Source organism: Taeniopygia guttata, chromosome 1A, assembly GCF_048771995.1.
Source record: "Taeniopygia guttata chromosome 1A, bTaeGut7.mat, whole genome shotgun sequence".
Taxonomy (NCBI): Eukaryota; Metazoa; Chordata; class Aves; order Passeriformes; family Estrildidae; genus Taeniopygia; species Taeniopygia guttata.
In genome coordinates this window covers 21,847,733-21,874,308 of record NC_133025.1, presented here as the reverse complement: position 1 = coordinate 21,874,308, position 26,576 = coordinate 21,847,733, and the positions used below count along the sequence as shown (strand labels likewise).

General features: G+C 35.3%; 1 protein-coding gene across 10 annotated transcripts in view; it reads right to left on the bottom strand.

Annotated features, from left to right (window-relative positions):
* The window catches only part of CADPS2 (calcium dependent secretion activator 2), a 284,504-nt gene that overhangs the window by 30,307 nt on the left and 227,621 nt on the right, over positions 1-26,576 (bottom strand). For 4 of the 10 annotated variants that reach the window (XM_072921238.1, XM_072921236.1, XM_072921227.1 and 1 more), the window contains 9 exons: positions 25,808-25,964; positions 18,599-18,740; positions 18,350-18,469; positions 10,348-10,503; positions 7,978-8,125; positions 6,956-6,970; positions 4,366-4,440; positions 906-989; positions 759-791 (listed from right to left, as the gene is read on the bottom strand). In XM_072921238.1, coding sequence (XP_072777339.1) covers positions 759-791; positions 906-989; positions 4,366-4,440; positions 6,956-6,970; positions 7,978-8,125; positions 10,348-10,503; positions 18,350-18,469; positions 18,599-18,740; positions 25,808-25,964 — 930 coding nt within the window. The remainder of the gene's footprint in view (positions 1-758; positions 792-905; positions 990-4,365; positions 4,441-6,955; positions 6,971-7,977; positions 8,126-10,347; positions 10,504-18,349; positions 18,470-18,598; positions 18,741-25,807; positions 25,965-26,576) is intronic. The other 6 variants (XM_030256895.4, XM_072921240.1, XM_072921273.1 and 3 more) reach the window with 3 other exon arrangements.

The following is a 26,576-nucleotide window of genomic DNA, read 5'->3' as shown; positions in this document are numbered from 1 at the left end:
CACAGTTTAGCAAATCTGGCATTCATCTATATTTTAATCTAATATTTTTCATTTACATAATAATTGTCACTTATGTAATAACTGTAGTCTTTTTTTGCTGTGCTTGGAAAATGAGATTTTTTTAGAACTGCATTAAAAAGGGATGAGTATGCAGACTAATGAGACAACAAGTGATATTGACAGTGAAAATGACAATATTACATAACTGCTTATTTAAATAAAAGATATTCTACTCTCATGCTCCAATAAAAATATTTTAACAGCTGAATTTTGCCTTTATGTATAAAGAGCTCCAACAGTTTCCCCTTTATTTTTACTTACAGCAAACAAACCAATGGTAAATCAAATGGAGACTAAGCAAGAAAGGGGTTAAATAAGCAGACCTGAGTCCTGAAGTAAGAAATGAAGAAATAATGGACATTCAAGTATGATGCTTTTACTTGTTGCTTATACTACACATTTGAACAATTTATCCCCACAAAAGAATATCTAAGTTACAATCCTCACTCTTCTACAACTGAAAAAGTGCATTGAGAATAACCTTTCCACAGTTTGCTTTGAGAGTTACTTATTGCACAAGGGAAATGAAACATCCTCTCAGGGTTGTAGTGGCTGTTTAAATACTCTATGTAAAACTGTAATGAATCTCTGTAGGAAAGTAAAATGTCAACAATAAAAAATGTGAGCTAAAGCCCATCCCCCCCCCCCCCCCCCAATTTATGTGTCATTATAAATAAATCAAAAAGAGTTATACTTACCGGAACATCAACGTATTTGGCAGCTGCTTTTACCTTTAGAAAATTAAGCATAAAACACACAGTAAGTACTTATTACTAAAAATTGCACACATTTTCAGAATTATGCACAGAAAGAAGAACAGAAACTTTGAGAATCCAAACACTTACAGTGAATGAAACTAATGATGAGAAGAAAGTACCTTCATCATATCTTGACAATTTAGACAGCACACCTTCTAACACTGAAACAACCTGGAGAAAAAGCACAGAGAAGAATCTAAATGCACAGTGTGAAAATAAATATTTGGAATGACAGTGTGGATTTCTCTTCCTCATATTTGTCTTAATCAGCAGGGCAACATGAACTGTAAATCTGATCACTTTCTCCACCTCACCAAGTGCTGAAATCAAAGATAACCTTCTTTTTGCAGCTTCACTTATTGATCAAACAGATGGAAACTGCTGAATTACTGCAGAAACAGAAACCCAACCCAAACTGTCTCCTGAGGCAGGCCTGCTTCCAACACAACACTGCTGCCTCTAGAACGCAGTTGAATATCACAGTGTGTGCAGCCAGCATGTGTTTTGGGTAGAAATCACATGTTATTTTCTAGGACCATAGTTTCAAAGATGATGGAGCACAATTGCTAAAAGTGGTGATTGTGATACCATGTTTCTTTTATTTTTGCTGTTAAACAGAAAACCAGCTCTGATTTCACCTCGAAGTGTAATAGCACTGGTTTTCTGTCAGCAGCACGAGCTCTTGAGCTGCTACTCCATGGCCAAGAAGGAGGCAAAATGTATGCCCAAGGTCTCTGGTATGATGTGGTTTCTCTCCCCTGGACTTCCACCTGCTATTGTCTGAGTAGTGTGACTCCTCAGTAGCAGGTATGTATAGGTGTTTTTGACAAAATTTTGTTCTGACAAAAAAAAAAAAATCTTATTAATTTCATTAATTACAGCTTTAATGTTTAAACTCCCCCAAATTTGCCTTAAAGCAAACAAATTCCCTTTTCACATCCCTCTGTGATGTTTTGTTGCTCAAGTAATTCACAGTATATAACATAAAATATCTGTCAGCCATGCCATTGTATTCATACACATTTATTTTACACTTATAAATTGCTTTCCAGTTTATATAGAAATTGTTTTAAAAGTCATCCATTGCTCCCAAAACAGTCATTCCCACAACCAAGAGTATCATTTTATGAGTGTGAGGACAGAACAAAATTCCATCTGGCATGCTGTTAATGGGCCCTGTAACAGTGTCACAACAGTGTCACTTCCAGAGGAATTGAGATCATCACTTTACAATAAGCCCTGCTCTTAACAGTTCAAGGAGCAGGAGAAAAGTGCAAACCTACATTTGTCATTTATCAATCTAACCTGTCATATTTACAGTGATTAATTAAGACACTAGTACATAGGTGCCAATCAAAGAATAAATCCACATCAGGAGAGTGGCAGTTGTTTCTGCACCCGCTTTTTTAGACCAAATACCAGCTTTCTGCTTTGAAGTTGCATGCCTGTGAGAAGCTGCTGTTCATACTTTAACTCATTTTATCTGATTGACAAGGATTCTCTCTGCAGAAAAGTGTTCAACTTTATCATGCAAAGATTGGCTAAGGAAAAGGCTGATTTCATAAACAACATGGTGTCCACATGCCAACATATAAATCCAATACAAGTGGGACACAAAATAACAGAGAGCAAAACATTTTAGCATTGAGGATGTCTGTTAAACAAAAGGCTTAGTTATGTAGCTGGAGACTTGTTTTCTGAGATATCAGAGTACAGACTTGTGAAACTCTAAAAGTGTTTCTGCACATATCTCACATTCTATGAATTGGTTACCCTGAGACACACTGTGCTTTGTTTCACTGTTTTGTGATATTCCTGTGATTTCTTGGACGCTTTAGACTGATGTGTCTTGTGTAAAAAACGCCCAGTACAGTTCTTAACAAGCAAAATCTCATTGAAGGAAAAGTGTTATTTTCAGTTTCATAAGTGACTTGCAGCTAAAAACAATGACTGAAACACTTATTCCCTGAGACTCAAAGGAGGTAATTACGAGGTAAAGGCTGGAAAATAGTGAAAATGTATTAGATGCAAAAGATGAATGCATATGGGTATAATGCACATTGATGTGCATTTTTTCTGGCCAAAACCAAGAGCTAAACCTCAGTCTTCCTTTGTACCCTCAGAAGCTTTCTGCTTTGAAACAAGCAATCAGGATGTCACTGGTATTTCATATCTCACACGAGGAGACACTGGTTTTACCTTCCAGTGATCAGCCAATGACATGGAATATTTGCTTCCTGTTTTGAGATTTCAGCTCCTGGTATTACTGTGATAACTAATAATGTCTGTAGTGACAGCGCTTGTCTCTACAATTTCTTGTACATACATCCAGAATGAAAATGACTATATTTTTCCTTTTTTATAATCTCAGATATTAAGGGAAAAAAATTTAAAAGTTTAACCTTTAATAGCACGATTTTTTTCTGATCAAATTTCCTTTTCTTCATCTACCTTTTCAATAACACTAAACTAATAAACTGGAAGATTACTTGGGAGTGATGATAGGCAACTTTAAACTGTTGAGTTGAACTGCTTATAATTATGTTTACATCAAAACTTCACTTTAGACCAAAAATGTATGGCTTCTACACATTTATCAATAAGGGGACACATTTATTTTAAACTTCTGTAATAATTCTACAAAGCCTTCCTCTTCAACTAAGTGTCAATCCAAAAGGCAGATTCCCATCCCCCATCCCCCTCAGCAAGATGTGACAAGCAAAAATAAAGGCATGATGAAAATATGACCAGAGTCTTACTTTTTGTCACTAACTCACGAATTATAAATATATGGCTTATTCATCTTACTTTGAAAACCAGATATTTCTGTGTAGTTTGCAATGTACAGATAACAAAACTTCTCATAAAATCTTTTCTTTTCTGTCATTATTTGCTGTGTCCTTTGAATTACTCAGGATGGAAACTCTTTTCTTATATCAGTCACTTAAGACTTTTACAGGAATAGAGGTGCTACAGAAAGACAAGACATTGTTTAAGTTTTCTTCAATTATTCTCCAAGCCCTTATATCATGTCAAAACACATTTTATTTTTACATATGAAGGCCTAAAAATCAATTTCAAGAAACAACATCTTATAAAATATTTTAATTAAAAGGTTTGTGGACCAAAATCTCATTAAAAAGTTAAATTCTGGATAATGTCCACTTCTAAATACAAAATTTAAATATTAAATGCTAGGAAGAAATTTCTCATGAAGGAAATTCAACAAAAAATAACACATGGTATTATGTAAGACAGTATTGATTCAGCCCTATGAGTTCTACTAGCTGCTAGCAATTCCTATATACAACAGAAATACAGAAGACAAACTTTTCTCAATACCAGGCTGCACAGAACTTGTGTATTCAATTGTTATAAAATTTAATTTTGTAAATTCAGTATTATTTGCACAAACAGTATGTACAAATCATGTTGTCCCCTACAATTTTCCTTATTTCCATATAGGAAAATTGTGTGATATTTGAATATATCTCCAAAGTTCAATCATTTTCTGCTATATTATAAATTAAAATGTAAATAGTTTTACCTTTGAAACAAGAAGTGAAATAATTTCTTTAACAGTTTCTTCAATCAAGTCATCTATTTTTGAATGGTATTGTTGCTGTAATTCAAAAGATAAAAAAGCATTAGCATGTATGTGAACACACACTTTTGTTGTAAGTCATAAATGGTGCAAAGCTGATAACTCTGCCAGATCAGATTTACTTAAAATTATCATTTTGAACATCAGAAGAACAAACCCTTGAAAATGATCCACCCAATCAACAGTTTCTTGCATTCTGTGTTGAAAATTTTCCCATGTACACTGTTGAGTTAAGCAGCTAATGGGGTTATTATTTAGATGAATTGAGTTCTTATACTTATTCAGGCGAAGGAATGTGAAGGATAGTTTTTGTCTTCTCCTATGTAATTAAGGTGGCCATGTATTTTTTTCTAAAGGGTTGGTTTAGCTGGAGAGGCAAAAAGACTAGAATAAGATTTAATTAATACAGCATTTCATGTCTGACAACTCTCATTCATAAGTTATTTTAAATGTCCTCTAGAAATAAAATGAGCTCCAATTGTTCATCCTGAAAGAGCTTTTCTGCTAGCACAGTGAGCTTCAGTTTATACAAATCTTACAATATGCTCAAGCAAGGGCAAAATTAAAATTTCATCAACAAAGCAGAATAGATGGTAGCAAATTAATAGGCCATAGAAGGCATAATAAAAACAGACTTCATTCTCCATAGACTTTTTCTTTTGATTTTTCATAAAGAAGGTGCCTTTAAGCAAATGCTTTTAAAATAAATCCGAAAGACTTTTTAGATAATCCTACTGAGCTCCCTTCTGAAATTAACGGGAACTAGGGATCCTATTCTGTCAAGGAGGCACATCAATTTAAACAGTAATTCTTCCTTTAGAAACATTTATCTGACAGCAAAGATTGTCCCCAATAGCCACTTCACAGAAAATGTGACTTGTAAAGACTAACCCTATCTTCCTAGTTCAAGGCTACTTGGAACAGCTAACAGCATAATGCTCGGAGCAAAAGTACTGAGGTCAGTGTAAACATCAGCCTAACTTAGCAGCTGCCAGCTGAATAATTTTCAGAGTTCTAAGTTTTTAAAGGCATTTTTCATCCATTTCAGAGCTGCCATAAAGATCAAAACATTAATTCTGATCTGCTGAATATTTTTAGGAATGATTTTCTAAAAAGCAGTGATACTGAACTTGAGTTAAATTGAGAATAAAATATGAGATGTGTTTGCCCACATACATGTGTCTGCTACAGGTACTAACACCGAACATCAATTTTTGCTTTTAATTTCTTTTCATGTTTAAGAACACTTGAAAAATGTAAATACACAACTCATACACTGCGGTCACACCGGAACAGTAAAAGAGTATATTAAAAATACATCAAATACCTTTCTACATTTTCATATTTATTACAGTCCAACCATATTAATATCTTGACCAATAAAATATTTTCTTGATCTGCTAAACGGTCTAATCATCCCAAACAATGTGTGATGTCTGTAGCTTAAAAGTCTTCAGGAGGCAATGCTTTCTTACTGTCTGGAAACCATAAACAATTATTCTCCCACTGATGAATGTCAAAACTATATATACTCCTGTGATCCATAAAAAATCAGTAGTCCTTCCCAGAAAGTTTCTGCAACTTTATCTCCACAGTACAGTTACTGATTTATATATATAAGATCAGTTCCTATATTTTTGTGAGTTTTTTTCCTTGTATTTTTTCTTTTCTTTTTTCTTATTCTTTTTTCTCACCACAAAGCAAATACAATTTTGTAGAAATGGTGTATAAACAGTAACTTTACTTCTGATCAAGGCAAAAAAAGAAAAGAATCAAGCTTTTAAAAAACCACAAGATTCCAAACCCATGAAATTTCTTTAGAAATAATTTTTAAATTACATTAATCTGATTTTCTTCATTATTTATTTTGAAAACCATGAGATCATAAATACTGTAATCCACTCCTCTTCAGTGCTAATTTCCACTAAAATAGTCACCCTCAACAAAACAAAATTTCAGACCCTTGTGGAGAATGATTTGACTCTGGGCTTTAAAAAGATGTCAGAACATTGGCTCCTAGTGGACTGGCTGACAGTGCAGGAGGCATAATCCAGAGCAGGCAAGAGGAATGGCAGGTCTGGAGAAGGGGTTTTGCCATCTGCCTGCAGGGCATTGTGGAGGTACCAGTACTGCCTGTCCCCAGAGCGCCTGTGTGTGTTTGCAGGTTACTGCTTGTACACACACGAAAGGTGAAGTGGCAGCATCAGCTCAGAGCAAGAGTTGATAGTTGTGGTTTGCTTCTGATGAGCCTCACTGAGAGATGAAAGAAACCAAAACTTTGTGACCTGGTAAGACAGGATGCTGAGTCTGAAAAGCAGAAAAGTGAAGACTTCATCTAGAATTGCCCTGGAGGTTGAACAAGGAAAGAACTGGGAAGCTGATGATCAGTCTGGTGCACAGTCTGACTGTGAAGGAATTCTGAGGGCCTGGCTAACAAATTAACATGAAAAGCAACATTACCATTTAAAATAAAAAGTGGCTGTAAATATTCAATGAAAAAATGCAAATTAAAAACCAATGAAAAGGCACTTACCCATTGACTAGCAAACTGGTTCATGTCACGGAAAACCAAAAGCAAAAATAAAGATGACAGGGTGGAACAGGAAAATGATGAATGTCTCATTGAATTAGGAAAAAAAAAGACAATTACATTGAATATGCTCACTTGAAAAGATCAGTCAATGAAATGAAGAACTGCAAAAATCAACTGAAAAACATATGTCCAAATAGTGTAATTGTGAAGGTGGCTAAAGCAGATATACATTTTTTTGTTGCCAAATTCTGAAAAACGTTTTTACTGTCTCTCCAAAACCAAATCAAATTAATTACAAACCAAATTATATGCTAATGCATTAGCACAGAAAGAACAGTTTAATTTTTTTTGCTGGTGGTTTCACCAATCTACATAGCATACTCTTTTTATTTCACAGATTATTCCTGCTGAGAGTGACAACAAGGGAGTGACAGAAGTTAGTGAAGTTTACATTTCCTTCAAAAGCACATCAGTGCTCCACTGTGAACTATCTACAGTCCTGGCAGCAGACTACTGCCAAAATGGACCCTGTCCTTGGAGACCAAATTAAAAAACCCCATTAAATTGCCTGATTATTTCTTTCCTCTGTTTTCAGCATACTCTTAGGCATGAAAGCTGTGTCTATAATCCATTTAAAACCAAACCTTACTAAATTAAAACCTCTGCAAAGGACAATATTTTGGCTCTATTTTACAATTACAAAGGAGACTTGAAGTGGGCTCTTTTTCTGTTGGAGCCCGAGAGAAATTCATGGAGGGGCTGTGAGTCAAGAAATCCTCTGAATGTTCAACAAACTCACAGGTCAAAGCAAACAAATTACAGAAGCACTCTGTGTGCTCTCTGGTGGAAGATGAGGGGTTGTGCCTTGCATGATGATGCTACTAGGGATCAGCTGATGCACACTTCTGTACCAACAGAGCTGTGAGATGCATCTCAGTTAGTCTGAAACTAACCTAAGGACAGTCTACAGTACATTTCAGATCAACCAAACATAAGAATTAAACATACAAAATTCCACTTACCTCTTGCCCCCCATCCAGTATGCAGAGTTTAGCTGTCTGTTTCTTGGCGTCAACTAACACATTAAACATTGTGCACAGGTAAGAAGGTATACGCAAGTCTGTGGATTTGTTTGTCTTTTGCAGCTTCAGTTCAAATGCAATTCTTGTTCTGTTTATTAAAACACAATTTGTAATATGAGTATCTCTGATAATCCTGAACAACCACAGTAAACATGTATACATCTTACAGAACATGTTGTCTTAATAATATACATATGCATGAGAACATTTTATAATTAAAATTCTGTAAATTCAGAATATCAACCTTTCAATAAATAATTGCTCTGATGGTAATCCCAGGTTCTGCACTTCTTTAGTGAATTCAGTTAAACAATAAAAGTATTATCTTCTTGCTTTCTAGATAACAATATGTTTCTTTGTGTTTAATATAAAGCAATGAAAATATCCCTTATTTTCCAACTTTTCTATGCTAAATGCTGTTTATTGTATATAATGCTTGCTTCTAAGAATATAATGAGAAATTCCTCTTCTAGCTTTAATGGAAAGAGAATTTTAATAAAGAAAATTAGTTTAATATTAATAAAATATTAATATTTATATTGAAAATTAAGACTTTTAGGAGATGCATAATATAAACTCCCTATTTTCATCTCACAACAGTGTAAATAAGAAGCAATGTAACTGAAATAAACTGTCATTCAACACACTTAAAGTGTTTTATTTCCACCCTTATTTTTAAATGTGGGTACCAGAAATTCACATAATATTTTTAGAAGATGGGAATAGAAGAATCCTATTTCAATTTTAAAAATTATTAAGATCATATTAATATCACAAAAAGAGTTATAATAGAAGAATTTCATCAATTTTTTCTGAGTTGCTACTCTAATGTTTATTATCTGATATCCAGTATCTTTGACCATACAGAAATATAATTAGTGTATTAAGACTGCTATATTAGATATTAAGTTCAAAATATTAAGATATTTTATAGTCATGTTGACAAGAGAGTAAAGTTTTTTTTTCTTTTTCCAGCTCAACATCTATATAATCCACATATTAGTAGCACTGAATGTCTTTTCTACTGTATGTTTTTTTAGACTAGAATTATACTAATAGTCTTCCAATCCTTTAAGATTTCACAATTTTTCTAAGATTTCTCAGACGACTGTAATTTAATGAGCTTCTATGCCAAATTCTTTAGAACAGATGGATTGCTTTGATTTTAGTGTTTCATACCTTTTTTTTTTTTTAGAGCTTTAACTTTCATTCCATTCCCTGTATCATTCCACTTTCATAATAAAATAGAAAAGTTCTTTTAAATGTTTCTGTTTTTTAATAATGATTTCATCACTCTAGCTCTAGGAACAGGCTCATATCCTTAGGTTCTATTCATAGCCTGAACCTCTAGGCTTATAGCCTGAGGTCCTACTTTTTCCTACTGTGTTCAGAGAAAAGAATGCAATACTATGCCACCTGTAAAGATTCTCTGCTTATTTAGCCTTTCTTATCAATATTTTATTGATATTTGTGTAATATTGTAATATTACATACTATAGTAATATGTAAAATGTAATATTTACATTTTATTATCAACACAAATTATCTACAAAATTTATTTTCCCCTATTCTATTTTTAAAAAAATCTGTATTTTTATATGTCCAGATTAAGACTTCTGAAGCACTTAATTGTAGACCTCTGTAAATTTTCTAGACATACAAATATTTCTTCTAAACTCAATGAAAGCTACATCAGAGGTCTTTTCAGATCAACTATAATTAATTTAAAAGAATATACCAATAATACTAAGATACAGCTCAAGGAAAAACAGCACTACATTTTCTGTAATTTTCAGAAGTTTAGCATTATAAAACTTAATTTCAGTTGGATGACTATCAGCCAGCTTTCTTATGTTTGTTGCATAAATGCAGAAATATTGTCACTCTATGTTTGTAATATATTTCTTAGAGACAGTACCCTAAAACTGACAAGTTAAATAAGACTATTTGCTGAACATGAAGAATATTTTAGTAAAGGGAGGGGGAAATGTGCAAAAAGAGGATTTCTTCTAACAGAATTCTGAGTTCTGTTAATATTTGCCACTAATATGGAATAGAAAAAAACCAAACTTGATTCATTCACTTCCAAGGGTCCATTCACAACAGAGAAATTCTCCTTGGTATTTCCTAGATGTTGACAAACTGCTGATTGCCAGATACTGGAAATAAATAGAGGTCATGATCTCTTTAGACCTACCCTGGTTCCAGTGACAGTATTCTGGTATAGATATACCTCTGCAAGCCAGCATGAGCCCTCCTGTGCCAATTTTCAAATCTCTCCCAATTTTTAAGTGATCATTTCAACTGTACCTTTTAACACAGGCTTCTATCATGTCAGTGGCCATGAGTTTAAGTCTCTGCTCTAAATGGTGGGCAAATTCTGGTTCTGGCCAGTGAAGATCAAAAACAAACATCTGCAGAGCATCCAGCTTCCAGAAAAGATCTTCTGATGTAGCTGATCCATTGCTATAAGAAACAAAACAAAACAAAGCCCCCAAGAAACAGAAGATAAATGTATGGATGTCTATCGCAGTTGCCACATAATTAAGGTAATAAAATTTCCGTATCACATCACCTTCCTCCTTTATATCCATGGATCTTTTAGCACAGTTGCTTTTATTTAAAAAAATGTGAAAATGGTAGTGGGAAACTTAAAATATATCCCCTTAGGGTGAAAAAAGTGAACGATTTCTCATTTGTTGGCTGAGAACTATGACTGGATAGGGAGGCAGATGGGATATTGGGGAGCATGGAAAATGAAATAGCTCAAGTTTCAGATCAAGATAGGAAAAATATAGGGTACAGGAAGAGTAGGGATATTTTCAATGTAGTGAAGATTTTGTACATATATTTTCTTGCCTTCATAACTGGTAGATAAGTCTACCAGAGAAATGAGGGTGCTAATGTTAATACTGTAAAAGAGATAACCAGAAAAATAGCCCCTTGATAAATACTCATGAATTCTAACTGAGGGAATAGCATCAGATCTGGGTGGAAAAAAAAACCAGAACTATTTAAAGAAATTTGTGTACAAACAAAACCAGCAGATTAATATGGCTCTATGCCATCTCAGATTGCCCATAATGTTTTAAAGTTCTTCCACTCTCATTTGATTGCTGAATTTAAATACAATCACTTGTGATAAATGCAACAACTTAAACTAAGCAGTAAGTTCATTTACACTTCCACTGTCAATACAGATTAATTACATTTTCATGGTGTGCTATATAGCAATGCCTGAGTTACCATTTATGATTAGTGCATACTATGCAACATTGAATTCCAGGATGTGAGTGACACAAGCAACCAAAACTCAGTCTGACAGTTCAGATCCAAACAGTTTAAATACATCTCTACTGTAATTTTGCTTCTTCTGCCTTATGACTAAAGAAGATAATTATCAAAGTGTTAAGCGACCCCAGCTCCCATGAAAAGAATCAATGAGCAATGATTGTGCTCAGGGCAGAGCAGGGTCAGATTCAGAGTGAAACAACCAGAAAAGACCTCTAATATCTGCCCACCTAATGCACCCCTCAGGCAGTGGCACCACCACTGGGTCCCACCGGGGTAGCCGAGGCAGTGGGCAGTGAGTGAATTAAAGCACAGCTCACAATCAGCGCCCTGAAGCGCAGCAGGGATGCAGCAGGAGCACTGCTTCGGCATCACACCTGCATCCATCACCTTCCAGACCCACCCATGTGCCCCTTGCTCCTCTGCTACCACAGCCAGAGCTGTCATCTGCAGTGTTGCCTTGGTGCCCAGTGCAGCTCCAGACCAGGTGAGGGGACCATGACAAGCTGGCAGCAGGAGCTCCTGCCTAAGGCAAAGGCTGCCTCTGAGCAACCAGCTCTGGCTCCGGTTTTAATGGTGCAGGTTTTGAACTCATTATGGAGCATAGCAGGATATTCCACAGTCCCAACACACTTTTTAGTTTAGGCTTTTATGGTATTATACATATTTTCCCCACTTGTGTTACACAGTAACTTAATTTTGTATTGTATTGTGGTCCTGAAAGAAAACATCAGAAACAGGAAAAAGGCCCATGGGACTGCTACGGTTACAACTTGCACAGGGTTCTACCTGCTGACGGACCACTTTCATACATCCCTAAGTTTAATTAAGGAACAGAAAGAAAAAAACAACCAAAGCTTCTGGAAAATTTATAATCCTGTTAGACTGTTTTTAAGTAATATGACAAGTAAATATTGAAGATATCATTGCATCCGCTGTGTATGCTGGCAGTGAGTGAAGCTGTAGATGTTGTTTAGACCTTATCTGATTCAAAAGTGACTAAATCAAGTTTTGAGATGATTGGGGTAAAAGAGTAAGAGAAATCAGATGGGGACAGAAATGGGACAATCTCAGTATTGATCTAACTGTTGATAAAAACACATATTTTCTAGAAAACAAACCAAACTTTCTCAAGAAACAAAACGAATCATTTCCATAATCAGATCATAAAATTTAACCTTTTTTATTCTCCCATAGTTATTTCTTTTTCACCTGATGGAATTCCAAAGAAAATTCTTTAGCAGTTAAGAGGACTAATGAATTCATAATAACATAAATGTATTCTTATGCACATTTAATACTTTTTTTACTACTACATTGTAGTAGCCACTTAATTTTGTTCAATTAGACTACCAAATAAAGTTTCACAATTATAGTAAATGTAATAACAGGCACAGTTCATGGAAGAATTCATTCTCTGAGAAACACTAATTTATTTGTTCTCTTTTCATATCATTTTGAGTTTTCATCCTTCACTTTTTTATTCAGTATTGTCCAATGACATTTGAATTTGACTAACATATCGTACTAATAAGATGAAGAAAATAAAGTGCTACAACAGAAATTGTTCCTGCATCACACATCCTAACACAAATGTCTAATTTGTTTGCTAAATGCTTCAAAAGAAGAGCTAAACTCAGATTTTATGTCTTCCTGGCACAGGAGTAATTCCTGCATTCAAATCAAGATTGAATCTGTATCCATAATTTGAGAACCTTTTTTTTTTTTTTTTTTTTTTTGTGAAGGGACAGGACAAATTCTTGGCTACTGAAAAGTTTTTATTTGAATGTGCATGGTAAAGCTACTTCAGTCTAAAAAAAGGAATAACATTGCTCTACCAGGAAACTGAACTGACATTCTTTCTTTAAAAACAATAATAGTTACCCATAGTTTTAAAATTAAGCACAAACTCTACTGCTTTGCTGGCCAAAACTTAACTTTTCAGGTACTGTCTAGTTGTTAATTCTTATCAATCATGTCATAGCAGTAACAGAAGATTGCCAGGGATTAAAAGAGGCAAATATTATGCACATCCTGTTATATTCAAATTTATTTTAATGGGAATTAACTTTGCAATTGGTCACGCTTTGACTGGGAGAATGAACCAGGTATCTCCAGAGGTCCCTTTTAAGTTATTTTAAGGCTTTATGCCTTGCATTATACTGAACACAGCACAAAAATAAGATCCAAGACATACTGTTTCTCCAAGAACCTGCAGCATATCAAATCTAGGAATTGCATGCAGCCTTAATTCATTTATCCACTGACAGCTGAAAGAAGCAGTTTCCCACTGGGCTTGCCAGGTACCTAAGCAGCAGCAATTAGTCAAACAGTACACTAATAAATACACTGGTTGCAAGATACTCCCACATATGACTTCAGAGTAGATGTAGAATGAATAATTTCTTGCCTACATATGAAACTCCATAGGGTGGCTTGGGATATGAAAATGTAAGTATTTAATATCTAAGAATATTATCAATCAACCCAAAGATTCAAAAGCAGCTGGTTTAATTTCTTCTACTAGCATGGACAGGGATGGTCATTTTACCAACTACTGCAATTGTTTTTTTTTAAGGTTACTAATGACATACTACCCACTAGTGTGTTGTGAGGATCACTTACAAAACATGGCAAAAGCCCTATATCCATTGTGAGCTCCCAGCTTGTGAACTCCAGCTTTTCATTCTTTATGCTGCCTCAAAATACATGTTCAGGGCTCAGAAAGTCAATTTAGAATTTCTTCAACAGAACAGGATTTTCAATAATTTCAGTGTCAGTTGCACTCAGCCCCATCTCTCTACTTTTCATCAGCAGATGAGGCAGAAGGATGGAGCAGAACCTTTGCAAGCATGTTAGTGTAAAATCCCTCAAAGACATTGGGGACAGAGCTGCCCCATGACTTCTCTTAGCTCAAGACAGAGGCAACCTACGGATCAAGCAATCAAAACAAGTTTCTTAAGTCTTCTTTCTTTCTGCATATTAATATTTTTGGAAGGAAATATATCTGCCCCACAATATAAATTTGTCTTCCAGATCTCTCAATAGGACCTAGCTATTCAAAATTCCTTATTCATAGAAAGCAGATCAGCCAGATTTCACCATGCCATCAGTCCTATGGCCATACTTCTAAATATCCATCCTTAGAAATGCAGGCCATGGCCTCCTACCGCTTTACTGGAGGTAAGCTCTATGACAGGAATGTTTGTGGCACTGCAGACACAGCTCCTCAGAACAGAGATGAAAGATGGCCTCCTGACTCCCTCAGCACTCACAAACACACAGAGAGGTCCAGCACAGGAGCTCAGACATATCCACACCAACTCCCTCTACATCACTGTTGGAGCACTGCGACTCCCCCAGCCTTGTCTCTCCCATCACTCATTATAGCTGAGCCATAGCAGGACGAATATAGATGATACATTTCCTTTGATGTTGCTTTTTCTGGGTGGAAAACAAGACAGAACTATTCTCCTATAAACATATTTCTTATTCCAGGTTTCCCCAGCCTTGAATTTTCCTGAAGCTGATCTTTTAGACTGGCACCAGGAAGCAACAGACAACCTCAGGTGTGTATCTACAATATTTCTGGTTAGTGATACTATGTTATGTCTGCATTGAAAAGAATAATCTATAAATCAAACGATAAACAATTAAAATTACCCAAATATCTAACTTAAAAGGCAGGTCCAGAAGACGCAAAACAAAATTAAAATATGAAGAGCCATTTAAAATAGTATATTTGAATTAATGAATAAGTAAGGAAATCTCATTGCGGCTGATTGAAAGCTCTTACAGAATATTTAAACATTTTTGCTCTTTAAGATTATCTTCAGCCAAATGGAAGAGTAATTCACAGCACTCTGCATGTCTAGCCAATGTGTCCTCTGAGTTATCTTCTCCAGAGACCAATCAAGAAAAACAGACTACTACTCATAACAGTTTCCCCTTTCCATATTGCACTTTCCAATGCCCAAAAAGAAGTGGAAAAAAGATAATGATCTTCCTAAATGCGGTTATAAGTAGCATATATTTATTGCTCCAAAATAAATGATCAAGGACAAAAAAAGAAATAATTAATTAAAAAATATAAACAGTCTTTTCTAGTAATATTCAAGAGAATTGTAGCAACTTTAAAGTGAAAATGGAGAAAATCTATTTTCATCAATAAAGCACACAAATTGATGCCCAACTGTGAATATATTTTCACTTCTTTCTCTTCAACAAAATTCTTAGGTAGGCACATAATTGCCCTATTGAACATGAATATACTTAAACATGAGCTTGAGAACATGGACACAAACCTTCGTAAAGTTTGGACACTAATAATTCTTTTTCTATTACATACAGAAGAGACACAGGACTTCAGCAAACCTTTGACACAGTTGGCTCATAGACCACTCATTCTCATTATTTTTGACTCTGGATTCTTCATTGTGTAATTCAAATTGATAATGATTAATTGGCCAAAATCATCACTTCCAAAGAGAAGGAGGAAAGTCCTGCAGAACTCTGTGATATACAAAGTCATCTTCTTGCCAAATCATCAGTTTTGTGGCCAGGAGGAGGGAGCACAGTGAACTGGGAAAGAAAGACTTGGGGGAAGCAGTGGAGAGGAGTCCACTTGCACTCCTGAATCACATGACTCTGCTGACTGTATGTATAATTCAGTGTACCCTTCTAGTCCATCTAAGCTGGAGTGTTCATGACACTGAAAGGGAAAACTGTCAGGAAGCCCTGGAAGTATTGGAGCGAAGGTATTGTGTTACTCCTTGTTGAAGAACTTAACTAGCAAGTGTGCTCTTCCTGAAAAAGATGGGGTGGGAGAAGAGGGAGAAAAATAAACCTTCCTCCTTTCTATTACATAATAGTGAAAGTGATCCACTTCCTCTGCCAGAAACTGAGCCACCGTTACCAGGAGGAAAAAGGATACTCCTTAGCATGGGAGGAGGGAAAAGTGGATTGCAGTGTTTTTGTCTTTTCTTTTTTTTTTTTTTTTAACCCAAATACATGACCATTATGAAAATTTACTTGGCTCTATCAGAATGCAGATAGGCTGATTCTTAAAATATTGCCTGAATACCAAAGTATTATAAAGGTAACTTAATGCTGCCTGCAATTGAGACTGTCAATTCATACACATCTTATAAATATAACCTCAAAGCTCCTTGTTTTGGGGAAAGAACATTAAGAGTACCTCCACCAGAGCCAGCATCATGGCAGATCTCCTAGAATGCTGTGTGGGGTGGCTGAAATGGGGTGATGGCCTTACAGTGGTCACAACCACAGTACGAGACACTGCTCAGCCCCCGCTTCTCTTGAAAAGCAGCAGATTGATAGCTGCTTCTGGCAAGTTTTTACAGCATGTCAACCTCACTGCTCACCAAGTGCTATGAACACCTCCCTGGTTGGTTTAGGATTTTTGCATATGTGTCATATATACCATGAAAATAAATACAAGAACATATGCAAGGGGGATGAGCCCATGGCTGAATTTTACTGTTTGCACATGTTTTGACAACAGTCTAGATATACTGCTGCACAAACCCCTTCATTTAGCAAAGATCTACTACTATAATGCTCCAACTAGAATCTGTATTAATTATAAATTCAGTATTCAAAATACATGAAATTTCATCTATACAATTTATTTTTACTGGATGGGGCTGCTAGAAAGCAGACTACAAGAGCACATCCAAGATTAGTAACTCTTAACTCTGAAAGCTATTCTTTGGAAAAAAAAGTGACCTTTGAAAACCTGGGGATAACAGAAAGGAATTTGAGTTCCAGAAGGCCAATTAGTTTGTATTCAAAGCTGAAATGACTTGCATAAGCACATCAGGAGAAACCTAGCATTACTATAGCAAATACAAAAGGTACCAAAGCCAAGGATTAAGAGGAATTCTGTCACTTTTTAGGGGAATTAACAGCAGAACAACAATGATAATACTCCCTTTTTACAAGGAGTCACATGAAAAAGAAAAGGGATAATGGGTTCGAGTTACTTCTGGGGAGTTTCTGATTAGAAAGTAGAGAAAATTTTTCACAATGAAGACAGCCATTGGAATAATCTCCCCCAGAGGAAATGGTGGATTCCCCAACACTGCACATTTTAAAACTTTTTTTCTGGACAGGGCACTAGGCCATCCTAGACCATGGTTTTGCCAAGAAAAGTTGGATGAGATGATCTTTGAGGTCCCTTTTAACATGGTATTCTATGATTATATTAACTCTTGCAGACCAAATCTAATGCTATTTAGGAGTCTGTCACGAAGCTTGAAAAGACAACACTTGTGTTGAAATGGTATTATCAACGCATGTGTTTTGAATGTGTGTTTTTTGAAGTCTATCATATTCATGCTTTCCTAATGCAACTTTTGCTAAAATAAGGTTCTTGAGCCTTTCTCTGACATATATTAATGTGTCTTCAGACAGAAATCAGACCTATTACTATGGGATTATTTCCACAAACCACTGAAATGTTGGGGAAAAATCACAAAGAAAGGTTTTTTTTTCAAGTAGACAAAGAAAAGGATGTACTTCTACCCTTGGTACTTATTAACATTTTACTATTTTCATGTAACATGGTTATTTAATCTGATGACAATATTTACAATCAACAACTTTCCAAACCAATATAAAATGAGTTAATCAAACCCATGCAAGAAATATAATGGGCTGCCTCATTTTACAAAACCAAATCTAGAACCAATCATCCAGAAGGTTCCCCACTGCTTATTAATTCAAAAGAGTCATTAGGTTATTTAGAGTATTAAATATCATTCCTGCTATGGCAGATCTTTGCAAAGTTGATTTTCTAAGTTATCAGGTTTAAGTCTGCTATATTTTAATGCACTAGAAAGCAAACTCACTAACAGTCCATGCTTGGCTCACTCCCAAGAAACAACAATTTCCAACTAAGAGAGGATAAACACCATGCAATCCAAATACAGCTGCACAGAACACTAGCAAGGCCATGCAGAGCTGACATACAGTCAGAAAGTTATTGAAGAATACACACGTGGAGTCATACAAAGAAGTCATCCAGGTTGGTGTAGTAAAGCTAGGTATTTGTGGAAGATTAAGAGGCAAACTTGCAACTTTTGGAAGAGCTACATTAGGAAGACTGTTGGTGATGCTCCTGTGAAGAAATAAACAATGTAGGAATACAATAAAAAATAGAATATTTAGAGGATAACAGGGGAGAACCCCTTATTAGACAGAAAACTATAAGCAGGTGCTTTGTTCACATTTTGTAAAAAGCACTTACTTGACAGGTTGCCATGACTCTTGTTCAAGACCTCTGTGAATGGACTGAGCAATTGATGATTCCATGAGATCAATGTAGCGGACGACCATGGGAACAAAAATTTCTTGCAAGTGCTTGTGAAACTTTCCATTGCACAAAAGTGCTTTAAAAAACAAATGAGAGACAAAAATGTCAGACCTTTTGTTACAGGAAGAAGTGTATCTTAAAAGGCATTATAAAAATAAGATATAGCTTTGTAGGAAATACAGTTCAGAAAAGACAAATGAAGTGTTTGTTCCATAAGGCCATTGTAGTACATTTCAAACTGTCAGTGTAATGGAAAGTAGGTACACACTGAAATTCTTTACTGAACCAGAACCTTTTTGCATCTTCTTAAAATTAATAATATGCTTAACTGAATCTAAACATTAGCAATTTTGTTCATTACTTCTACAGCAAGACAGGACAAAAATACCTGAACAACTTAAAAAAAAATATTTGAATGCCATTCATAAGCAGTAGAATATTAGCTACTTCACAGATGGGACTTACTACATGAAAGACTGCATACACATGCAAACTCAACACACTAAAAATCTGAAAATTAATTTGCCATCACTACTGCCTGTCCCTGTATTTGCTGAAGTGCTCTTTCAGCAAATGCTAACTCTTAGCACACTAAAGTCCTGTCCCACCAAGAGAATATATGTTTCATGTTTTGAATGTGTCTGCAGTCACCCTTTAATCTAGCACTGCTATAAGACCCTATGAGGGTATTCCCAGGTGCATATGGAAATCATAGAAGCTCAGCCGCAGAGAAAAATTTCATGACCTTGGTAACCTTTGTCTTCTTTTGTCCATGTTCTGTAGTTTTAAATTATTTTGTGGGTTTCTCCTCCTACCTATTCCAGCACACATGCTTCTTGTATAATTGGATGGGCACCAAAACCACATTTTGAGGAGGCTTCCTCCTCTTCATTGGATCATAGGGCTCACCATGGGCACCATCCTTTAAAATTACAATCCCTTTTTTTCTAGTATCAATGCCACTCCATGTAATTTCTGTAACTTCCAGAAACTACTTTGCCTTCCATTCCTGAATGATGTCCAGCCCAAATTGAACATGGGAGAGATGGAGACTATGGGGAAACCGTGCTGTCAAGTTTCTGTCCCCTATTGCTACTTGTACTGCAAGGAAGTGCCCTTGTTGCTGAACGTCTGGACACTGTTACATTTTTTCTTGAATAAAATGATCTGAAAGCGAAAAATTATTTTCTTGAAAACATCCTAGTAGAGTAATAGGAAATATTGTATCAATCACCTTTACCCGAAGAAACAATATTATGTGATCAGCTCTCTCTGGTTTTATGTTTTGTGCCTTTCTTGCTAAGAATTTTGAAACTTTCAGCTAATTTCCAACCATTTTAGACACAGGCATGGAAATATCAGATACATGAAGTTTTATAAAAACAGGCAGCTAGGTAGCAGGCAGAGATTATTAGGGTTTCCACTGAGAAAAAGGCAGAGGTATAGGATCATCTCTTTATTAAACACTTGAGAATCCACCCTTGAGAGTACCTGTGAGTCCATTACGAACATGATCCATTATTTACACTGCTCCTCAAAATAATTGTTAACTAGTTAGTTCTGGCTTATTATGTATATATCAGGAATTCAAAACATTGCTATTTTTTTCTATTTATTATTGTTTTATATATCTTAAAACTACAGCACCTTTTACCAGCAACAAAAATGACTGAGGAGGATTTGGATATTAATACAAAGGTTGCACAGTAAACAGCTGATGAGCACTGCCTTTGAAAAACAAAAGGTTGCTGGTATCCATTTGCATTTTAGACTGAGTTTTCAAGGCAACTTTGAGCTGAAAAATAACAAGAAGAATACAACTGTGCCAATTAAATTAATCTTGCTGCTTTATAGTAAACCACTATAGAAGTGAAGAACTGCAATTAATCAGGCAATCACAGTTACTTGAAGGGATAAGCTTGTAGTTTAGTATTTTCTGAGCACACCACAGAAATGCTCTGCACCAAGCAGTGCTCTGGGAATTACGGTAATGAAGCCTCATGGGCAGGAAGGTGACTTGTTATTTCAAAGCCAGCATGAAATTTTAAGAAGTCACAGGCAATAAAGGTGTTCAACTTCAAAAGCTGAATCACTTTCCTGACATCATGACACCAGTCTTTACAGGGAAGTGAAATTTTTCAAAATTATGCCAAGACTTACACTTCACTTCCATGGAATTCCCTCTGTATGTTGGTACACACTCACAAGAAAACTGTCTTGGATCAACAGCTCCATGAGCATTCTGTTTTCCCAGGGTTCAGGACTTGGCAGCTCTGATTTACCCATCTGGTACAGGGAAGGGAAAGAGCTCAGAGTACAGAGACAAGTGATGTAGCTGAGTATCATCAGACTCATGGCACTCTACCCTGTGATTAAAATTGATCTTGCCAAAAGGTACCACATGTGCATCAAAGCAGATGGAAAACAAGAGATCTTTCAGGAAACGCCACACTTCGGATCCCTCAACTACCACTTGTCTTCAAAGCTATGGAGCTTAATTCTCCATTGTCTTTTAAATATAGACACCCCACACCCTCTTCATATGAACCATAATATGAGCTATGCATATTCACACAAACAACAATACAATGAAAGCCTATGCCAGAGCAAGGTAAGGCATAGGCAATATTAAAGGAAAACACATTAGGGGAACAGAAACAGAACCCTGAACTTGATATTCTTGAAATATTGAAGTTGAAGAAAAAAATTATGTATTTTTTTCCATATTAGGAAATATATTAGCTAAAATATATTAAAATATAACAAGAAAATATCAAAGATGAATCTAAAATCTAGTGATTCAGCACTGAAATGAAGTTTCATCTCTAACAATAGGAAATGAATCTACTGTGCCTGTGTAACACAGAAGCAGTGAGGCTTCTATTGCTTTTATTAATACAGGCATATCTTAAGAGTTTTCCTGGAGTCAGCATGTCATGCTGTCCTCAAGAGCTTCTGCAGAATCAAAGGCAGGGAAGCATGACACAGATTAACATGAGTCTCCTTTCCCTCGAAAAAACTAGCACTCTGTCAGAGAGTCTGTAATTATCCTGTGCTTCATAGGATTCTATGGAAAAGATAACTTGAATTTTCTGGTATATTTTTAAATCCAAAATACGAAAAGAGTATATTTGAGGAAGGAAATATCCTTGAGGGTCCAGATTATATTTCTAGCAATTGAAACTCAACCATGACATGTGAAAAGAAAGTTTACATTCCTGTTATTTTCTGTTTATATTCTGCCTCCACAGAGAATTTCTTAATCAGCTAGTTAAATGGCAGTAAAAATTGCAAGTGTCCCAATTTATCTTGAAATTATCTTGTATTTTTACATATAAGACATGTTTTAAAAGTGAAATTTAGAGGTTTGCTTTGTGAAAGCAAGGTTAAAATTTATTTAATCTTTACAAAATAGAGTGACATAAACAGGTTATTGCACAATTTACCTTTGTGTAAAAGTCCCATTAGGAAAAATGATTATTGAATATTCTGGAAAGGAATAAAGCAGCTTGAGTTAACTCTCAGTATCCGTAACCAAGCCATGTAGCTCTTATCTGAAGGCAAGTTATGATTTCAGAGCAGCTCCTTATAGGTCCTTATAGGACCCTCATCTGAGAAAAGATACCCTCTACAACGAATGAGAAGTGCAAGATTTGAGGTACTGGGGTGGGTATACAGTTTGCTCTGATTACCTTAAATCCAAGTTGTTTTCTAACTCTACCCTCTAGTTTAAGAGGGGGTACAATGTTATACATAAATTCTAGTCCAAAAGTAGTACACAGTTTGTAACAAAGCAGGAAGGTGACGATTTTGTCTTTGGTGGTGTTTGTCACTTTGCTAATAACAACAGTAGTGGAAAAAAGTGTATCAGAGAATTCCTGTTTAAATCAATAACCATAATTACGGCAATGGCTTTCAAAAGGCTAACACTCAACATGCTGTTTTTTCTAAATCAGCTTCATCACACTCTCTGCCCATCATTAGAGCAGAATGTGGCAGAGTTAGAGCAGACGCACAGACATTCTACTGAGTAATACTTGAAGGAGAATGAAGGTTATGAGGCACCTTTCTAATACTCCTGGTTTTGACTGGTTCATGCCAAGGTAGCAATGCAATAGTGCTGAGCAATAGCACAGGACAAAGTGTCAGCAACTGACACTTGCAGAGAAAACTTGGTAAGGAAATGATCAGAATACTGAATATAGAGTTGGAAAATTTCTGTAACAAGCAAAATATGTAGACACTTCATCTAACTAAGCATATGCCACTAAAAGATGTCTCTCACACCACATTAAATGAAGAGGAATTAATATGTCTGTCTTTTGGGCACTAAAAACCAGATTAATCTGAATAATTAAACAACTACAGAATGCAAATAGCCCTCTAAAGAAGGCCCCTTCAAACATAATTTATAGGCTCTGTGGACAAAAAGTAACATGTTCATTTCAGAAAATAAGAGACGATCCCGGGACAACTATGTTCTTCTTCCCTTTACGAATATTTAATTCTGTAAAAAATAATTTTGCTGTCCTAGAGAGAGAGATGCAGAGTACTGCTATCACTGTACAATCTGCAAAGCTTTACAGAGTCAGACATAATTGTATGTGGACAATAGCAACTCTGAAGATCATAAAAATGTATATTATAAAAGCAGCTACAATATTTTTTCAAATATTTTTTCAATTTGAAAAATACACAAGAAATTTATCTTTATTATTCATCTCCACAGTGAAAGTAATTTTTAAATCACTTTTTGTATTTAGCAGAGGGATGTTAGATGTTATCACTTAGATGTTCTCATGAAAGCTGTTCTCTCATGGGAACAGCTGAAATATTTTACAAGATGGGAAGATCATCGTCCTCCCTCCATTTCTGAAAGTTTTTCAGTTAGACTAAATGGGAATGCAATTACTGATGTACTCTTCCTTGTGGAGCAAGGTCAGAAAAAATGGAGAGTCTTAAGGTGACACAAAATGGAGTCCTTCATGAAAGAAATGAGAAGCTTCAGCCAGGACTTCCCCATCCTCCCCGTCTCCATAAAAAATAATACACCATATTGGAAAATGCATTTTTTTCTCATTGTTAATTGAATATTGACTTTGAAGTATTCACCTTGAATCTTGTACAATCTTTTTTTACACTGTAAAATAGCACATTCACTATTATTTGAATATACATGAATATCAATTTTCATGATCTCAGAGTTATTTTATTATACTTTAGTGACATAGTTATAAAAATAGTTTCACATGAAAGTTTTCTTTAATGTTGTAAATGTAAGATTGTTTCTTTATTGTTAGGAGTTCTCTCATGTCAGGTTTATGTGAAAACTGATTCATGCACCAAAGATTTAGAGCTCATTTAATGCTCTCAAGATAGAATAACATGCAGGTGTCAGTCCTCCAAATTTCAGTGAAGATTAACCTAATATGCAATATGGTGACCTAACTGTTCTTCATTTGAAAGAAGTCTGAAAAGTAATCTCTGATATAGCCAGAGAGTGAGAATAACCCAGTGGGATTTCCACCTCTTCATTTCCTAATGAGTTTTTTGATAATGAGAGGTGACTTTGCCAGTCACTGTGGGCTCTATTATGGCTAATTTACTCCACTTCACTCTCCTTGTTAATTATTAACACTAGCCTTTTTATCCTCATGAGACCACATTCCAGTTTTTCCCTTTTTAGATTTTTTTTCTAAATATATCTTTGTGAAGGTGATAGTTTTCAGGAAAAGATTTTCACTTAGGGTAAAGTCAGAATTATTTATTTTACCTCGGAAGACTGCAAAATTGATTATATAAGCATGGGAAACTCTTGCTAATGCTTTTAATGTAGTTGTAAGGTGAAAAGGCTGGTAATTAAAGAATAAGCACTGAGGTATGTTCCACTTGGGAATCACTTCTTGGCAGAATGGTCACTTGCCACTTGCTAACATGTCCACTGATTAATAGGTGACTAATTTCCATGGTTTCTTTCCAGCAGTTCTGGAAAAAGAAAAAGTGTGTAATTTTCCAGATGGCTTTCACCTGCCAGAAACTGTCATTTAATATATCTATTACCATTAGGGAATTACTGAAATTGGTATACAGGTGTGATATTTCTTACAACAGTTGTTTCATGTCCTTCAGTTAAAGTTTTACAATATTTGTAATAGTTTCTTTAACATGGAAGTTTTCACAAATTGTCTTTCTTAAGCTTATTCTAGTAATTTAGCATTATTATCCACTTAAACTTTTAAGGAAAGAAAAATCAGCAGCCTATTAGCAATCTCTTGCATGTGAGGACAATCCTTGTTTGTTTCTAACCCTTTTCTCAGGTTGGAACCAAGCTCAAAGGAACACAAATGACACAATAAAATTAAAACTGGTGTCACAAATCCTTGTTGTAAGACTACTTTAAAGTACCTACCCAGTTTTCAGAACCAAAGAATTGCTTAAAGCACATGTAACATCACAACTAGAGATGTGCTTCCTAAACTGAAAATATATGATGGTAGGGAAATAGGCTGAATATCCCATCTGAATATAGGCTTCAGATTTTTAGTCTGGACTTCAGATGATCAGATACCACTTAAAGTAGTGCACCATCCACCTTTCAGGAGCCCAGCTCTTCTGAGATCTGCAGCAAGATTGAAAAATTCCTGCACCCTTTTCAGCAACCTTCTCAATTGCCATCATGGCAATTTTAATAAATTTCTGAAGTTGCAGTTTGTCCAATAAAGGATCCAAACAGAACATTTGTTGTGTGTATTTTATTCCATTCATGCTAATGCTACTATACCTTTATAGACATAACTAGTATGAAAGTAGTTTAGAAGGCTTAGAAGGAAATATAAGCTACAACTTTATCTAAGCAATACGGATTAAAAGCAAACTACCCATACCTCTTCTGTATTGTACATAATTGATTCAAAACTAAGCAATTTCTGAATACCAAGTTGTTAATGCACTGCCAGAATAAGGACTGAAATGGTGCAAGGATAGAGAGAAACTGCTCAGCTTGCAGGAAATGGAACATGTATCATAAAAACAGGCACTGTCACTTTTATTTTGAGCATTATCCTGTTTAGAAACACATTTCTAAGGTGTGGGTACATTGAAAAATCTTATGCAAACAGTATGTAAAAAAAATTAAGATCTTACTGTCATTTCTGAGGGCATTATTCAACAGCTGGAAAAGTGGGAAGCTGTCCCAGGAGTCTTGTGGCTGTGCCTCAAGTGCTGAATCCATATCAACAGAATATAGAGACAAAAACTTCTCTGCATGCTCAGCCAACAATTCTGGCCACCAAGCGAATGCCTGCAAACATGAAAAAATAGAATTACTAAACACAAGCCAAAGCCAAGAGATGTGTTCTGTCTATGGTAGAACACATCTGAGTATGTCATGTCATGTCACCTCTCATTTGGGGAAGAAGAATGGGCTAACTGAAAAATGTTAAAATATTTTATAAAACTTTGCATCAAAAAAACTAAGAAATCAAACAGATTATTGTGAGAAAGGTGATATGATCAGAATAAAAATATAACACCAAAAAAATCAAAAAAGAGAGTATAAATGCCTTTTTTTTCCAGAGAGCAAAGAAAAGCATGAAAGCCTTACTCTTCAAAAAATGACTGCATACATTTCTTTTGATTTCATTGAATTCTAAAGCAGATGAATTTATTTTAAAAATAAATCTTTATGAATAAATTTTTCATTCATATGGTAATCAAAAAGAATCGTTTATTGTGAAATTTTATTACTTGAAGTCTGAGGGGGTATTTTAACAGCTAGAGAGTGACTTTAATTCCTATTTTTGCCTTAAGGATGTCAGATTCTTCTGAGGAAGACATCCATTTTTTCTTGTGCAGATGCTATAAATCTTAAGAAGTTCACTACTGTATATACTAATTTTCAGTAACTTAACAT